This window comes from Condylura cristata, unplaced genomic scaffold (genome assembly GCF_000260355.1).
Source record: "Condylura cristata isolate star-nosed mole 26May11 unplaced genomic scaffold, ConCri1.0 scaffold00015, whole genome shotgun sequence".
Lineage (NCBI taxonomy): Eukaryota > Metazoa > Chordata > Mammalia > Eulipotyphla > Talpidae > Condylura > Condylura cristata.
Genome location: NW_004567116.1, coordinates 16,477,065 through 16,495,642, shown reverse-complemented (window position 1 = coordinate 16,495,642; position 18,578 = coordinate 16,477,065). Strand labels below are relative to the sequence as shown.

General features: G+C 40.9%; 1 protein-coding gene across 3 annotated transcripts in view; it reads left to right on the top strand.

Annotated features, from left to right (window-relative positions):
- EHF (ets homologous factor) overlaps positions 1-6,908 on the top strand; it is a 35,528-nt gene extending 28,620 nt beyond the window's left edge. Inside the window, exons 7-9 of one of the 3 annotated variants that reach the window (XM_004682929.1) lie at positions 5,026-5,088; positions 6,130-6,325; positions 6,431-6,908. In XM_004682929.1, the coding sequence (XP_004682986.1) occupies positions 5,026-5,088; positions 6,130-6,325; positions 6,431-6,530 (359 nt within the window). In that variant the 3' untranslated portion in view covers positions 6,531-6,908. The remainder of the gene's footprint in view (positions 1-5,025; positions 5,089-6,129; positions 6,326-6,430) is intronic. The other 2 variants (XM_004682928.2, XM_004682930.2) reach the window with 2 other exon arrangements.
- The last annotated feature ends 11,670 nt before the right edge of the window (positions 6,909-18,578 follow it).

Below are 18,578 nucleotides of genomic sequence, written 5' to 3'. Positions count from 1 at the left end.
GGGATGGAACTCATGCAGAAGTGGCTTTAGCTTCTTAGTGCTGTGCTTTAACCCGCTGCGCACCAGGGAGGACCAGCGATATCTAATTTTTAACAAACTATATTTGGTTTTAGAGGAAAATGTCAAATAGGCATTTCAAAGGTCAGTGAACCTATGGTAACAGAAGGTCTTTGGGTAGAGGGGAAGCAATTGGAAATTTCCAGAACTTGGGAATCGCATGATTTTGTCAGTCTGATCCTGATGACGCCTCAGGACTCTCCATCCATCACACTGCCTGCACTTTGAATCAGGCTCCTGTCAGTTGCATTTGGTGGAGTGAATGTGACTGGGGATATCCGGGTCTCTCAGTCGAGGCTGAGTTACAGGCTGTCTGATGGGAGTATAGAAAAGGCTTTCATAGGATAGTCCTCAGTATCCTCCTAAATAGGTATATAATCATGAGCCATCTGGAAATGAGGACACTGGAGAGGTTTGTATTGTGTCTTCATCTGGATACATATTTGTGGATCTATTTGGGTCCATGAAATGGAGCTTGTTCCTGTCATAAATGAATTTCTCATTTCTTGGAACTGAATTTGGGACAACTTCAGAACTGGGATTTAAATCATATAGTTAAACAGCAATCTTTCCGAACTTTTTCTCTTCTTTGCGCTTTTCTTTTTCTTTTTTAAATTGTCTTTGAGAGTGTGTTTTTGAGAAGTGAAATAATGAAAGCCTTTGGTTTGAGGTTTTTATCAGGTCAAGCCCCTTGAATGAGACATGGCTGGGAGCCAGTGTAAATGCTTCTGGAATTAAGGTTAATAACTGAGACTGATTCATTTCTCTACTTCCCCCACCTCCAGAGGCCCATAGCTTTATGTGTCAACTAAGTATTTGTTGAAATTAGGAAATCAAATACTGGAGAGGCTTCACAGTGTATTTGCCATTCTGGGAGAATTTTACAAAATTGGGGTATAACTTCTGTGGCAGCTACTGCTACCCAATCATGAGCAAAGATTTCAAAGCTGAGGAAACCACCTCTGTCATCCCACGACTCCTTTTCCCACTTCCTAAGGTGTTGCCAGCCCATCGATCTGGTCTTGGGCTATGGTACAAGATTCCAACTAAGAATAAAGTTGAACCAACCACTTCCTGAGCCTCAGGGGTTGTTAGGTCTTGATGCAGCTGGGAGACCTAAACATCATGACCCCAGTTCTACTGCCCTCACAGCTGGGCCTCTCTTCCCTATTCTGTGTCCCGATGACCTTCTAGAATTGCAGACCCAATGAAGGGCCAGTTTCTGCTTTCATATTTGCAGTAATACGGGACTTATTATCTCCTGAGTCAGCCTATCCTGTTTTTGAAGAGTTCTTAAACTTATTTTTGCGTTTACAAATCTGCTTGCCTCCACCTTCCCTAGTCCTTGTTTTTGTACCTTTCCACCTCCATTCCCCATTTCTATCCTGCAATTATATCCTGCAACTATATCACAGGCTGGAAAATGAGATAAGCAACCCAGATCCTCTATCAGAATTATTGCTTAAAGAATCAAGTCAGTATCAGAGATTGTTAAATTCTTCACAGCTCTCCACTGGCATAGATAATGAAAGCCTTTTCATGAGTCACTTCCTTTCAGAATAATTACTCTCTACTGGATGGGATCAGAAACCCTCCCCTCAACCCTCTCCCCCTCAACCCCCCCAAGATATTGGTCATTTATCTGAGTCTTTAGGTTTCAAGCTCCCATTAAAGAGTGCAGTTAAATATCTTTCTATGTTTTAATTCATGTTACAAGCTGAGCCAAGGTGAGGCCCAACATAAACTGATGCCCTCTGTGATAAACACAGGTGGGGAAGCGGGCTTTGTTTTGATTTCTCTGTCATCTGCCCATTTCATAAAATGGCCGCCGTCAGTGTTCCTGATCTGCCCGATAGTCCTCAAGCCAATCACGCCAACTCAGGCTTGATGTGTTTATTCACTGACTTGTTGAGCCTAAAGCTAGGGTGGCACAGTCTATTATAACACTGAAATTTGTATATCCCGTAAAGAAATGGCTCACAGCTGAATCATATGCAAATGCTTCTAATCTTCGCTTCTTGTGAAGCAGCTTAGCTGAAGTCAGACTCTGGAACCTGCATCATAAACCTGTGGCTTTTTGTTGCCCATGCCCGGACCAGACCTTGGCCTGAGGTGCCTCTGGAGCAGGGCAAGAGAAAGCCAAGCTGGACAACTTCCCCAGAGCAAGCCATTATTTTATGAGTGAATCACTTAACCACATGGCTAACTTCAAAGGTTTTGACTTTTAGTTTGGGGTAAGGGGAAGACAGAGGGGGGAGAGGCTATCATATTAAAGTGAGGTTTCAGATCAAAAGCTTTTGGAGCTGAGGCAGTCAGTCATTCCATAGCTTGGTCCTGAATGCTGGGGACCAGGAGAGGGGGCCAGAAAAAAAAAATCTCAGTTTTCTTTTGATGGAAATATTTGTTGGTTTGGTCTTCACTCAGCTGGAAGGAAGTCTAGCTCAGGTAAATGGTTGACACCTCACAGATATAATTCGCTCATAGTCTCTCTGGTAAGGTTTTTTAATCTAAGTGAGTCACAGCCCCGTGAAATTGTTTACAGTCTTGCAAATTGTTTACAGTCTTGCAAATTGTTTACAGTCTTATACACCCGTGTGCATTTTTCCAGGGAGAGGGTCCAAGGTTTTCAACTTATTCACAAAGGTAATTGATTCTAAGTCAGCTTAGCATCCATAAACAATGTCTGAGGCCAAACAGTGGAGGGTTTCTCTGACTTCAACCCTGGCTCTGAAATAATGGCTCTGCATCCCTCCTGGAAGCCATTGGTAAATGAGCTTTGCTTGTGGCCTGCTGGGTAAATGCCACTCTTTGTCTGCAGAACAACGTGGCCCTGTCAGAGTGATGTATCACTTGGAAACCGGGGTGGGTGCCAGGCCTGTCGCAATATTGTCACATCCTGATGGGATGTTGCAACCTCACCCTGAAACCTGCAGGGAGGGAAAGTGGAGTCTCCTTGTGTTTCCTGTGAATTTGTCCTTTTAGATTTCAGAGAAACCCAAGTCAGGTGCAGGCCCTCCTGCTGACAGTACCAAGGGAGGAGCTCACACCCAGAATGGAAAGCTGCTTTTCTGACTAGGTCTTACTAAATCCCTGTTCTCCATTTGCCATGGCCTTGGGAGAAACTGCTGGACAAGCTGAGTGACGAGACTAGCAAGTGGGTTCATGCATGCTGGAATACAGAGCCATCCGACTGGAATGACTTTCCCCACTGAACAACCGTAGACCTGAACCTGACACTTGGCAGGGAAGGTGTTTGTAAAATCCGTCGTGTGCCACCATCTTTGGACACAGCCTGGGACAGTGGCGATGAGTAAAGCTTCTGGGTGCAAGCTGTTTGTGTCCACACCCTGGTGTACTGTACAGGCTGTGTTACTTTAGACAAGTCATTTGACCTCTCTGTCTCAGCTCCTCACTATAAATTGTGGACCATAAAGTGTCCACCTCGTAGGCTTATTGTGTGAATCGAATAAGGTGATTCATGTACAGCATTTAGCATAGCACCTGGTTCTCCACACACAGGAGCTTTCTTCTTCACTATTTTAATTAGGAATTAATGGCTACTCAAACTTTCTGAATAATGGGCCACACTTGACAATAGATTGAGTACTATGTGCTTTGACATGTGCTTTGGGTCAGTCCAAAATGTCCTTGAAGAACCCGTGGAGGTCATGAACTCTTTGTGAGAAAGCCCTGGCATACATGGAAGAGATGTGCCTACATAACTTTCTTCTATCTTTTTCTTTTCTTTTAAAGGATTTATTTATTTATGTATACAAGAACTGGGCTACAAGCCAGTGTGTGGGGGTGGTGGTGAGAGGATTCACCAGAGACAGAATGGGGAGCAGAACAGGCAGATCCACTGAAATGCTCTGCTGAGGGGAGCAGCGGGTAAGACAGGAGAGGTCTGCGGTGCCATGTGGGTCAGCTCCCTGGCCAGGGATGGAACTCATGCTGCCGTGGCTTCATATAGCTTGAGAGTGCTGAGCTTTAACTTGTTGCGCCACCAGAGAGGCCCCTTAATTGCTTATGTTTAGGGACCACTTGGTGTTAACATTGAAGGATTTGAGATTGTAGGGTTTTTCTGGGGAACAGTGTTCAGCTTCGGTTCTCCCTATAACCCAAGTGCCCATTCACATACGTACACGTACATATGCACCTTACTAGAACTTTTAGTTTTGTTTTCAAGAAGTTTTATTTCATTGCTTCATCATTTGCTTTTTTAACAAGAAGCATAGATCTGCTTCTGTCATCTCTTTGGTGATAATCACAAGGGTTGCCATAATGAGTCATTTGTTAACCTAATCTGTGTTTCCATAATCCACCATGGCCCTCTATACTGACTCAGGTCAGTCAATGGCCTCTTTGTCAGGCTGATTAAAATGTAACTTGCATGCCAAAAAAAGACACTCCTCAGGCTTAAAAGCCATCATTCTTTGTTATTAATGTTTACATTTTTGCATTATGTAAAAAAAAAAAAAGCCCTTTCAATGACCTAAATACTTTATTGACTTCCATCTTTCTCAGAATAGAAACTCAAATGCTAAAAACATCCCACGAGGCCTTAAAGAGCTGAACCTCAGCTCCTATCCTCTGATTCTTACTCACTGCCATACTGGTTTCCTTGCACAGAGGACATGCCAAGTATACACGGACCTCAGGACCTTTGCACTTACTATTCTTATTCATGGAAGGCTTTTCCAAGTGCTTACTACAGGGCTGTCTCCTTGATATCCTTCTGTTTCCTTATCAGAGAGATCTTCAATGACCACGTCATATTATATTGTAGATCATTCTCATACCCCATCCTTCTATCCCCTACAAGGCATTTTTCTATAGGACTCTTTTGCCACATACCTGACCAAGGCCAGACATGTGCTCAATAAATGTTGGTTAAGAGAGTGGATAAATGAATAAAAATAATAACAGCAGGATATTGATAAATTAATTGGCTCTTGTTTTTCTCTCTAGTAGAATCCCCTGATATGAAGAAGGAACAGGACCACCCCACAAAATCCCACACCAAAAAGCACAGTAAGTTATTGACTTTGAGAAGCCTCTTGACTCTTTCCTTCAAGTTGGGCATCACTGAAGGCCACTGCTTTTTTGAAAATATCACTTTTGCCTGCTGCCTTCATTTTTCTTCTTCAGGTTGACTAAGATGAGAAAATAGAGATGTCAGTTGCTCAAAGTAAATCCCTCTGCAGTGAGGTCTTATCAATATTTCCTTTTCATTCTGTTTGTTCTAAAACCGAGATATCTGATTACTAAGCACTCAAAGGCATGGGGTCAGTGATTTCCTTCTTCCCAAAAAAAGCTGTTGGAAGAAACAGCTAAGATAGAATTTTGTCTTTTACTAAATGCTGTCTTCCTACCTATGTGGAGTTATTATTCCGTGGAGCTACTCCTAGTCATTCACAGAGTTAATATAATCCTTTAAATGGCTGGGGCCACGGGGAAGGGGAAGTCACAAGTCCAGTGAGGGTAAAATTGGATTTGGTTGCTAATTTCCACCCAACCACTGCGAGACCTCCTCCCCATATACTCCAGGAGTTAAAATTGTACAGCACAGCACTATTGATGGAAATTGGGCTAAAATATGTTGCTGAGTGGGAGTGATTTAATTAGTTGAGATACTAGTTAAAGTGCTTGAAAGTTGTTCTTTGGGAAGTAAAAAGCTGAAATAAATCATAAGCAGTTCATCAGCATGTACAAGTTATTCCCTTGGATAGGAGGCTTAAGGCCTATCACCTAGTTTTGGGTTTGCTACTTGTTACTTGTGTGACTCTCATCAAATCTGCTCAGTTTGGTCAAGTCAAATTCTTGTGCCTCCATTTCTTGATGTGTAACATAAAAAAAAAAGTGCTAGCTCATTTTCATATAAACCTTTAAAATATATATATATATATATGTATATATATATATTAATATCATATATGTATTAAATACATACCCAGTGTTTGGGAATTCTGTTGTCTGGGTCACTGCTGGGTGGAAAAAGTATTCTAATTCGATGTGTCCTCTGCTTTGCTGTTACTTGGCCATTAGTAAACTCCTTTTTTGATGATTCCCCAGATCCCCGAGGAACTCACTTATGGGAATTCATCCGGGACATCCTTTTGAACCCAGACAAGAATCCAGGGTTGATCAAGTGGGAAGACCGGTCTGAGGGCATCTTCAGGTTCTTGAAATCAGAAGCTGTGGCTCAGCTCTGGGGAAAAAAGAAAAACAACAGCAGCATGACTTATGAGAAACTCAGCCGAGCCATGAGGTGAGGTATTTACAGTCTCCACAATTAATCAGGCCGCCCCCCACCTATGTGTACCCAGCAGTCTTCCTCAATCTGACAGCCTCTCATGAATGTCCTTTATTACAGATATTATTACAAAAGAGAAATTCTGGAACGTGTGGATGGACGAAGACTAGTATATAAATTTGGGAAGAATGCACGCGGGTGGAGAGAAAATGAAAACTAAAGCTACCAAGCCTTTGAACACAGCCCTATTCACCCCAAATAATAACAAACCAAGAACTCCTGGACGTAAATATTTCAAAGACAACTTTTCTCTGATATTTATGTACCACGAGGGGTAAAAATCTACTTCTAACGGGAAGAAGGAACACTACAGTTGAAAAATTATTTTGTTACTTTGAAGTATGTCCTATATGGGGAACACATGTACACAGTTTTCTGTGAACTATGATGTTATATGTGGTTGTGACTTGTTTTGCCTCTATTGTGAAGTTCTTTTCTACTGCAAGAAGAACAGGGTTCGTGGCCTTAGGCTTCTTGCTAAGAGAAAGGAAAACAAAGTCAGAGGGCATTAAATATTTTAATATGCACCATGATTTAGGAGAAGGTGATGTGTCCTCCACACACAGCATCCGCACAGCCTCGTCAAGAGAGAGGAGCACGGTTGCCAGATGCTGGCTCCGGGGTCTCCGGCTGATCGTGGCAACCAGAGGATGCTGGGAACTTTAACCTGATCTCTAGGACCCAGTGAGTGGAGAATGGGGACTTCCAAAATCCAGGGTGGACTGTAATCACTGCATAATCACATGACTTGCAATGTTTGAATCAGTGAGAAGAATAAAGGTGGGGGGCTTTTTATTCATTCAGGAATGATTCACCTGATGCCAAGGTTACTTTTCCCTCTCCCATGGACCATTGGTGAAAAAGTTTCAGTTGCCACCTCTGCAGACATTTGTTATTTAAGAGACGGTGCAGGAGGTCCCCGTGGTTTTGAAACGTGGGAAAAAGGAGGTGGTGATAAGTTTGCTCTGTATCCCAATAGTTTAGGGGTTCCTCATTGGCACACTTGACATTTGTGAGTCATTCTTTGTTGTACATTGTTTGGCTCTCCTGTGTATGGTAGAATGTTTAGCAGAGTCCATGACCTCTGTCCACTAGATGCCAGTAGCATTCCCACCCCCAAAGTTGTGACAATCAAAAATGTCTCCAGATATTGTCAAATGTCCCCTGGGGACCAAAATTGTCCTTGATTGAGAACCACTGATTTAGCCAATCTAGATGCTGATGGTGTTAATCCTCAGAACAAAAAGTGTTGTAAGATTTGTTAGTCCCTAGAGTGAAGTAAAAGAAAGACTTTAAAATCAACCTGCTTTTTCATTTTTTATAAACGTAAGGGAGAATGGGCCCGTTCGGAAAGCTCTGAAAGGGCTTTTCAGAGCCCCAGTCAGAGTTATATATCTGAACACAGTAATACAACAAGGACAATGGCAGAACAATAAAACAGCTCTATTTTCACTAGAGCTAGAAAATCAACATCATATCGCAGAAGGAAGTGCTGGAGGTGAATGTGTGTGTGAGAGTGTATGTGTGTACACGTGTGTGAGTGTGCATGTGTGTGAGTGAGGGGGTGTGAGGTGGGCCGTATTTGTTAATTCTTAGAATTTTCCCTCTGCATCATCTTTTCCCTGTTTCATCTGAAATCATCCAAACTGAAAGGTACATTGCCTAGAGAAAGTTTTGCTGAGAGAAAGAAACGAGGAGAGAGGGGAGGAAAGGAAGAGTAGGAAAAACAAAACAAAAAAATCCAGGAGGTATTGCCGTGATGAACTTAGACCTCTTTTTCGATGATAGGTTTGATCTGGGGGGGCATGTAGACTTGTCACTGGGCCCTGCTACCTCAGAATCATGCAGGTAGAGACTTTGAAAATGGGTTTGTACAGACAGCTCTTTCTTGCAGCCTTATTGCTTGATTCCCCAAGTTTTTGTCTTTTTCCTCCTTCTTCTCTCTATCTTGAGCAAGAACATAGGAATAAAGGCCTGGACCAGAAAGAGACACCTATACCGTGTCTTAGCACTGAGGCTGAGTGAGTCACAGTCAGATGTTCGGAGTATCTGTCATATACCCAGAAGCCTCCAAGTAAAAAGAATTAAGGATTGGCTCTAACTATGAAGAGAAAAATTGTGGATGGTGGCTTGGAAGCACTTGCCTGAGGACAGGAATGACCTTTAGAAGGTACAAACAAGTTCAGTTTTATTTCTGTTTGGCTTGGTCCCCTCCACAGAAGTGTTATTCAGTGTTGTCAGGTAACAGTTACTGAGGGAACTGGGAGAAATAACAATGAGCGACATAGATCTGACTAGGCAACTGAGATATTCTTGCATGAAAGACACACCTTGCTTTCCAAGTAAAGTCAAAGATCTATGGGGCCTTACCACTATTTGAAGTTACTTCACATAGAGCAAATTTAACACTCAGCTATTTTAACTGGGGTAAACACATGAATGTTGGTGTGTCTGAATTGTGTGAAGTTACCTTGACATCTGCTCATTCACTCTGCTGTTTCTTCTCTGGCTTTGCCTGTTCATCATCTGAGGTGGCTAGATTCTTTGGGTTCATCCTTCCCTAAACCTATAAGTTTCTCACATTCTTCCCAGCCTGCCTCGGCTCTTTCTATACTCTTCACGAAATATCACCCCTGCCAAGTAGTATTTGGGTCTGGGGAGTACCAACTGGAGCAGTTCAACAGATAATTAGAAGATTGTGTTATTTGCTGAAAGTGACAGTTACTTGGCACCCAGGTCGTGCTTACATAGGGCTGGAGTATTAAGTTCTCAGCATATCTTTCTATTGTCTTGGCTTGAGCTTGATGCATTTTTTTGTGTGCTGTTCGTGACTTGGAAAACTCCAGGTAACTGAGCCTTGCCAACTTAGGGCGTGAACAGAGTATTTCCCACTGCCGTGTTGAAAGGGAGAGCAAATTCCAGAGACAAGCCAGCCTAAAAGACGAAGCCCCTCTTCTTCAGAGGAGACACAGCTTTTCACTTGAGAATGTGACCTGTGTCAAATCCTCACATGGTCACTTCATTGGGTCTCCTTGAGTCCTCCTGAAGCTAAAGGTTTGGGTTCTTACTTGTAGTTTTCATGGACTCTGATGACAAGCTATGTATTGCTGAGAATTTAGTAGATGCTGATCACCTATGGCTCCTAGATATTCAACTTGATGAAACTTGAGCATGGCCCTGGCTCCCAGGGATGTGCATTTACCTTGATGAACTTGCCTTCTGAGCAGCGCAGGCACAGATTGTGAATTGTCCTTTGAAAATGCTGGTTCTTCCTCAAAGTTCTTACCTTGCTAGTTTGGAAGCTTTTTGATAGAAGGGACTATATCTTGTTAATATTCTTTTCCCAGTATCTGGCATGAAATACATCCTTAATATTTGTTGAGTTACAGTGACTGTCTTTTGGAAGACTCCTCCCAATTGGGAGGCTAAATCTATAATCAGGCTGCAAGCCATTTCTTCACTGGAACAAGAACACAACAACCAAAAACTTCCAGAACACATTATCTATTACATGAACATTTTACTGTGAGACTACTTTCCTTTCCTACCTGAGATGAAATGAAACCAAAACAGGCTGTTGGGTCCATAAGTCAGTATATGTTAGATGAGAATTCTGTTGCCTTATTAGGAACTGTGAGACTTATCTGGTATAAGAAGCCAGTAATGAAACTTTGAGCTTTTTTAACCAATGAAGATTATGAATGCGTTTATGTGATGTAAATTGCTATTTAAGTGTAAAGTGGTTCTAAGTTTTGGTGTTTTGGGTTTGGTTTACACATACACAGACACACACATGTATATACACACATGTAGTGTGTATATTCCTTTTTGAAAAATATTGGGATATTTTGATAAGGTTATTGTGCATGTTAGATTTTAGTTTTGCAAGCATGTTGTTTTTCAAAAGTATGAAATATAGGAAAAGTTAAAATAGTAAGAGGGAAAGGCAATTATATTCTTCTTCTATAGTTAAAAAAAAAAAGCATTCACGGAGTGCCTACTATATGCACAGCATACAACCATATATGTGAGTAGCTTATCTAGTTATGTAGGGGATAACATACTACATTTGAAATCTTGGATGGATTTTTACCATGTGAATGAATAGCAACATAGCAATAACTATAGCAGCGCTGAATTATCCTCAGTACTGGCTCTCAGAATTTTATTTCTGGAATAAGATATAGACAATTTAATAAAACATGTCTAGACTGTGCCTTATGAGCCAATGAAATGTATGTCTTCATTCACAAGTTTGGCTAAATGTGGATTAATCATTCCATCACTATCTGCATATTCTTGCTTTTCTTCCTATTGGGCTTGTAGGTTGACAATTTGTTGAAGCAACCTTATTTTCCACTCCTTAAAAATAAATCAGAGAACTTGCCCTTTAAACTGTTAAATTCAAACAGAGTATTTCTGTTTTATGAAAAAAATCTATTTTTCAATAAATGGATATTTGTTTGAAGGGTCCCAGAAAATAATAATAAAAACTATGGAGACCAGCCTGTCATTGTGTGTTTCATGCTTTAACAAAACATCCAAAACTGGGCTAGAGGAAATATACTTAGTCTATAACAACAAAACCAATAAAGTTCAGCATTTATTGAGCATCTACTAATAATGTAGGCATTGAGAGAAAGCAGAGAATGGAAAATACAAAAAAAAAAAATGCTTTCATGAAGTTTTATTATGTAGGGTGTAAGCAGGCAAGAAAAAAACAAATAACCATAGGCTATAGTTAAACAATAGAATATTACCCAGCAATCAAAAAGGATAAATTCATACCCTTTGCAGCAACATGGATGGAGCTGGAAAGGATTATGCTCAGTGAAAAAAGACAGAAAGAAAAAGGAAAACATCGATTAGTCTCACTTATAGGAGGAATATAGAGAAAACAAAAAAGGAATAAAAAAAACTAATATAATGCTATATTATAATACTATAATAAAGTAAAAATCAAAATTATCAGAGACACTCTGTAGGGGAGGAGGAGGGAGAAGGACCAGGACAGGGGTGGGAAGAGCATAGGGACTATGGTGATGGTACACAGGGGAACTGGTGGTGGGGATTTCATAGGGAAACCATACATTGTACAAAAATGAAGGATGATATAATGGATATATTAAAAAAGGAAAATAAATAGATAAATAAATGAATAACCATAGCCAATTAAATGTGTAGCGGGTAAATACAGAGCAAGAAAGCGTAGGGAGATTTGGAGTGCATGAGGGTATATTGCCAGTTTAAACAGAGGAAACAAAGAAACAGTTTAGAAAACACCTAGAGGATGTAAGGGAAGGAGCCATGCAGGTAAATTTGGGGATGAATGATAACTTACTGGAGGGACCAGCGAGTGCAAAGCTCCTGTGTTGATCCATCCCTTGCACATCCAAAGAATAGCAGGAAAGAATACACAGTATTAGGAAATGATGTGAGAGGAATTGACAACCCGATCACACAGAACATGGAGAGCATTACAGAGTCTCTAGCTTTTCTTTTGTGTGAGATAGGGGGGCCATAAAGGAGTCACATCACCAGTGGTGGCTGTGTTGAGAATGAACTGCAGGAAAGAACTGAGTGTGCATTCTAAGGAAGAATGAGTGAAGCAAGGTAGAAAAGATCACTCTTACAGCCAGGTTACCGATACAATATTTAAAAATGTCTTAAGGCAGTAAGTGAACTCTGCTAGTTTACATTTCTCCTGTGACCCATAAAATCTGTCAGTCACTTAACTTGATAATAATAAAAAATAATAATAGCTAAGTATTTGGGGCTATCTATTTGGTCCCAGGAATTGTGTTATTTACTTTATGTACATGTTTACATTTAATGTTTACATAAGCCTGTGATATATAAATATTATCCCTAATTTTCTAATGAGGAAAATGAAGTTAGAAATGTTAAATGATTTTTTTTTTCCAGGATTACACAGTGCAGCTGATTACGAAGGAGAGAAGTCATTTTTCATCCAGGTTCTCTTGTCCTCAGAGGTCTATACTCTTAACCCTAATTTCTTTAGTTCTTCAATATGCTAATATTTCATACACACATACACACACTCATGGTAAACTGCATTGGAGAGTTACTAAGTTAAACAAAGATTTACAAAGCTACAAAGCTATTGATTATAGAGTTTCTGAACCCTGATGATAACATACATTGTGAATCTATTAAAGAAGGAAAAGTTCTGCCAATTTCCCAAACCCATTTGACAAGTATCTCTCTCCATCAGGGAAAACTTCAGGAAACTGGAACCCTTTCGAACACTTAAGGAAATGATAATTTTTAGAGATTACTTCTCTGACTGACTTAAAAAAAGCAATGTTTTCATGTTTGGGCCAAACAAGTTTGCTGATGATCTTGATACACATCAAACTCAGTCACTTTGAGTCTATTTCATTGTTGTTTCATTGAGAAGAAATTCCCTCATGATCCTGGACATTATTTGTATTGATGCATTTCTCAGTAATCACAAAGAATTTGCAGAATGTCTCCTCTTTGGGAACTTTGGATCCTCCTCAATTTTAATTCTTTAGGATTATCTGTCCAAAACAATAAGCACTAACCACCTGTGACCACTTAGTTTCATTAAATTATATAAATTAGAAATTTATTCACACTATCCATACCCCAAGTGCTGAATAGTGATTTACTAATGGCCATTGACTGTTGCTTGTGGTTGCTATATTGGAGAATGGATAAATAAATAATTTCCATAATCAAAGCAAGGTCTATTGACCAGCACTACTCTAGAATCTGACCTGAGGATAAGGGCAGAAAGAGTAATGAGCAAAACTAACCAAGAATAAAATAAGACCCAGTGAACCTTAGAACACCACAGATGACCTTGACTTGTAGAACAGACACACAAAAATTATAAAACCCAAAGCAAATATCTCTGTTTTTTGCTGGAATGATGACAGTAGCTACTAGTGCAAACAAGTCTGATGCTGTCAGCAGAAACATGCAGTAGGAGGATTTGATTAATTTTATCTCCAAACCCCACAAATGCCCTATAGTCATTGATATGAATGTTTCAAATTTATGGCTTTCTGTTGAGAATATTGTCATTGACGGCAGATCACTGAACTGAAAGGAAAAGACCCTAAATAGGAATAGTTGATTGTGTTCACTGTCTGCTATAAATGGCACTAATACTATTTTCTTCTCAAAACCAGCTTTATGCATTAGTCTAAACAAAGACTATTTATTTTTCCTTAGAAGACTATTTCTATTTCCTTATAAGTTAGTTCTATTCCCTTAACTCTAATGAGCTGGCCTCTTTTCTCATCAAGTCATCGTCAAGCTTATCTCGATCTCAGAGACTCAACTTAGCTGTTCTTTTTTCCAAAATGCACTTTTGATGTTCATGTGGCTGGCTTCTTCTAATCATGCAGGTCTCAGCTAAGTCACTTTCCTTACTCACAGTAGACTCAATTCCTCAACCTCTTCCCTCATCCCTTCCTATTATAATACCCTTATTTATTTCATAACTTAAATGATCTGAAGTAATACTTTGAATTTATTAGTTTGCCTTTATAGTATTTCTTCTCCCTGTTAGAATGTAAGCTCCAGAAGAGCAAGGACCTCACCTACATATTCGTAAAGCAGGGTTGTACCTCATAGATGTACTTGACTTCAATATTTGTTAATAAATAAAGTTCTTTTTATTTTCAAAGTTTAAGTCCTTTCAGCCCAGGTTAAAGCAGGTTAAAGCACAGCACTGAGAAGCTAAAGCCACTTCCGCATGAGTTCGATTCCCGCCTGCCCCGGAGGTGACCACATGGGGTGGCAGAACTCTCCTGACCCGCCCGCTGCTCCCCTCAGCAGTGTACTTCGTAGATCTGCCTGTTCTGCTCCTCACTCTGTCTCTGGTGAAGCTTCTCACCGTCCCTGAGCCTCTGGCCTGTACCCCAGTTCTGTATGCACAAATAAATAAATCTTTTTTTTTTAAAAAAAGTTTAAGTCCTGGCCCTCCCTGGTGGCGCAGCGGGTTAAAGCACAGCACTGAGTATCTGAAGCCACTTCCGCATGAGTTCGATTCCCGCCTGCCGCCTGCCGGGAGGAGACCACATGGCGAGCCAGACCTCTCCTGACCCGCCCGCTGCTTCCCTCAGCAGTGTACTTCGTAGATCTGCCTGTTCTGCTCCTCACTCTGTCTCTGGTGAAGCTTCTCACCGTCCCTGAGCCTCTGGCCTGTACCCCAGTTCTGTATGCACAAATAAATAAATCTTAAAAAAAAAAAAAAAGTTTAAGTCCTTTCTTTTGATGTGCTTTTTGATACTGAGGACCTCCTACCTTTATACTTTTAGAAATGACCTACTCCCTTGCTTTCTGCGGCAGCTTTTCCCTGTGTCTCATTATTCAATCCTAACACTCCCCATACTTCTAACTGTTCTTGTTTTCCAAGATTAAATCTTCAGTACTCTTCTCCTTTTACAGTCAGTCATCAAAGCTTGGCCTCTTGATAGCTGATCTCAAAGACTTATAAAGATGTGGCAAAGTGCAGAATGTTTTATTTCTGGTCCTCTACCCAGCTGGAGAGTGAACACATTATTTGACTTCCCCATCCTTATTTTCTACATCTCTCAATGATTGGCCACTTCTGCAGGGTATGCATGTACTCTCAACAGATGTATTCTAATATTTGACTTTATAATTTGTGGAGAGTTTAGACAAGCTAACACTGTGCTAAGCACTTTGCTTTTATTCTCCTTTTAATCCTCCCTCTAACCCATGAGGTAGCTTCTCTAGTCATTTCTATTTTACAGATGAGGAAACTGAAGCTCATGTAGGCCAGGAATCCTGCCTGAGATCACCCTACTGCTATGTGTCAGAGCTGAGATTTGAATCTCTGCCTGACTGAGTCTAGAGTTGGAGTCTTAATCATGGAGTGCTATCATCTCTCTTGTTATGAAATAATTAAGCAATGAACAAAGTAAAATCATTATTTCTAAATTAGTGACAATGCAAAGGGAGGTATTTAGTGTCTGATCTGGTAACACAATGATATCTAGCCAACATAGATGTCTCCAAGCTACTTTGCTCCATGTCAAAGTCATGCCTAATCACTTCTAGCTAGTTACTAAGATTCAAAGAGAAGTTGGTGTGAATCTGCCTTAAAAGCAGAGCTCAAGAGGGCCCTCCCTGGTGGTGCAGCAGGTTAAAGCACAGCCTGAGAAGCTAAAGCCACTTCCGCATGAGTTCGATTCCCGCCTGCCCCGGAGGAGACCACATGGCATGGCAGACCTCTCCTGACCCGCCTGTTGCTCCCTTCAGCAGTGTACTTCTTCGATCTGCCTGTTCTGCTCCCCACTCTGTCTCTGGTGAAGCCTCTCACCACCCTTGAGCCTCTGGCCTGTACCCCAGTTCTGTATGCACAAATAAATAAATATTAAAAAAAAAAAAGTAGAGCTCAAGAGATGCTTCCAGCTGGAAAATAATGTGGCTCAAACTCCCATGAGAGGAGCTTAGACAGCTCAAGGTACGGACCCAAGTCCACAGACTCTTCACTAGGAAGAGAGCCAGTTTTCTGGATTCTTTGAATCCATCAATGTTATCTTCCCTCTGGGTCAGAGAGGAAAAACAGCACATCTGGATACAGGAATAGCAAATGTGGGAACAGAGACCAAATCAACCTGAATTAAGGATGGAGAAGCTAAGAACTGATGAATGCGGAAGCATAGAAGACTATAGCATTGCTGAGAAGCACAATAGGGTTTGCAATCTAGTTCAAGATTGCACTCACATCGGTTCGCTGACATCTTGCCTCTGCTTCATTGAGTGTGTGTATTTGTATAAATGTGACCTGCCATTCTCTCATTCTGTGTCTCTTTCAGAGTACTTATTTATCCCCCTTCCCCTTGCTTCCTCCTGCTCATCAATCCCTTTCAGACTCCTCTCCAAACCTGACCTTCCAGGATGCTGACAGACAGAGTGCTGACAGTCCCAGCCCAAGAATGGTGCCACCTCCCTGAAAGACTCAGTGGTGACAATAACAAGTAGTATTTGCCCAAGAGTTATTAACAACTCAACTGTTCTCTCCTTGACTGTTTAGTTATGTCATTCAGACTAATGGATTTTCCAATGGCAAACAGAAAGAGAAGAAGGAAAACAAACAGTGTATTCACACTCTATGGAGTCAGTGATCCCTGCTGAAGCTGCGAAAACAGAGGAGAGCTCTTAACTTTTGACCCGAGGACACGTCTCATCTGTGTGTGGAGACGCAAGATTCTGGGTCCATCTTGGACTTTCCATGGAGGTTCCTGTGACAGGGAATGCAAAATAAGTGACTGCATGGTGCTTGGGAAATAGAGCACAGTCACCAATTTTGAGCCACACATCGGTCACAACTAAGGTGCCAGGCACTGCACTCACAGTGCACAAGACAGATAAATGTAAGGTCAAGTGACTGGTCAAAATCTACATAACAGGTTAGTGGGGAACCTTCTTCCAGTTCTACTCCACTGCACTGCCTCTGTTGACACTCATTCTTAGGAAAAAGATAGTATCTTTAAATCACTGGAGTGGAAAACAGGTTAACAGAGTAAAAAGCATGGACTTTTGAGTTGGAATAACCCCAATTCTATACCTCATACCTTCACTTACAATCTGGTTAACTTTGGCCAAGTGACTTGACTTCTTTAAATCTCAGCTTCTTCATAAACAGGCAGGAATTCTGAGATGGAGCTTATGTTTTATGGAGAAATGATCTAACAACCAGGCTGATACACTGCAGTATGATCAGAAATAGAGACCTCAGAAAGATGAGCCCTAAGTTTCAGCGAAGGCTCTATCATTAACTAGCCATAGGTGCTTGACAGGTTCCTTAAACTTTCTAGCTTTGCTTTTCACACATGTGAATTGATCAGTTGCTGTAGATCATCTCTAAGTTCATTCCAAGAATTTATGAAAGTTAGGTTAAGTCTAGTCCAAAGCTTATTTAAGTGTTTGATTCTGCCCTGGGATGGTTTGGTGAGTAAAAGTAAATATGAGTTAATCTCTAGTGGCTTCATAGGCTTCATAGGACTGTATTGGTGAGTGGGGAGTGGAGAAAAAGCTAGCAGGAACTGGATCCCTGTTTCCAGTTTTAGGAAAATCTGCCCTCTGGATTTAAGAACTGTATTTCTATCTGGCAAAGCTTTCCCGGGGAAAATGCCCCAGGGACTAGAATGATGGCTGATATTAATTTAGTGCTTCTGTCAGGAAGAATACAATGCACTTTTCTTGTCTGATCTCATTTCAGGGAATAGACAGGTAATATCATCATTACCATCTTGTCCTTGGTATGAGGAAACTGAGGTAAAGAATGATTAAACAATATGATTTAGTGGCAGAGTTAGGACTTGAACCCCAACCAATGACTTTTAATTGACAATCCCCTAAGTTGCTAACTGAAGCACTACCTGAGGTTTGAAGAGCTGAGTAAAGTCTCTTCTCTTTTTTTTTTTGAGCAGGCTTTCTTAGAAACAGGAAGTCAAATTTTGCCAAAAATGCAAAATAAACAGGAAGAAGGGCATCGAATATAATTTAGAAATCAGAAACTCTTTAGAGATAGTGTCTTTTCTTGAGTCTGTCTGGTTGCCATAATGCTACTGGTGCGCTCCCAGACTGCGCTCCAGGGAGGTGCCTGCCGCAGGAATGCTTTGCATGTCTGCACATAGTGCTGATCTCAGAGAGTGTGTGCTTCCTGTGTAAGGGATACAGTGTGAGGGAGATGAGGGGGTAATTGCAGGCCTTGACCAACAAAATCTTCACATAAGAATCGGATATAAAGGTCTCCTTGGTGGTGTAGGGCTTAGAGACAAAGCACTATCAAGCTATCACCAGCCACTGTAACACAAGTTCAATCCCCCAGCCGTCCAGGGAGCTAATTCACACGGCACAGCAAACCTCTCCTGTCTTGCCCGCTGTTCTCCTTAGCAATGTATGTCAGTGGATCTGCCTGTTCTCTCCCCACTCTGTCTCTGATGAATCTTCTCTCTCATACACACCTCCCCAAACCTCTGGACTACACCCCAGCTATTGTATGCATAAATAAATAAATCTTTAAAAAAAGGAATGTGACTTAATTGGCCATTGAGAAAGAAGATTTATTTTAGATAAACATATTACATAGAATATTTAAATATGCTATTTATTATATATTCATACATACTAATATTATATAACTTCCACATAACTTTAAAAACTGATAATATTAAAG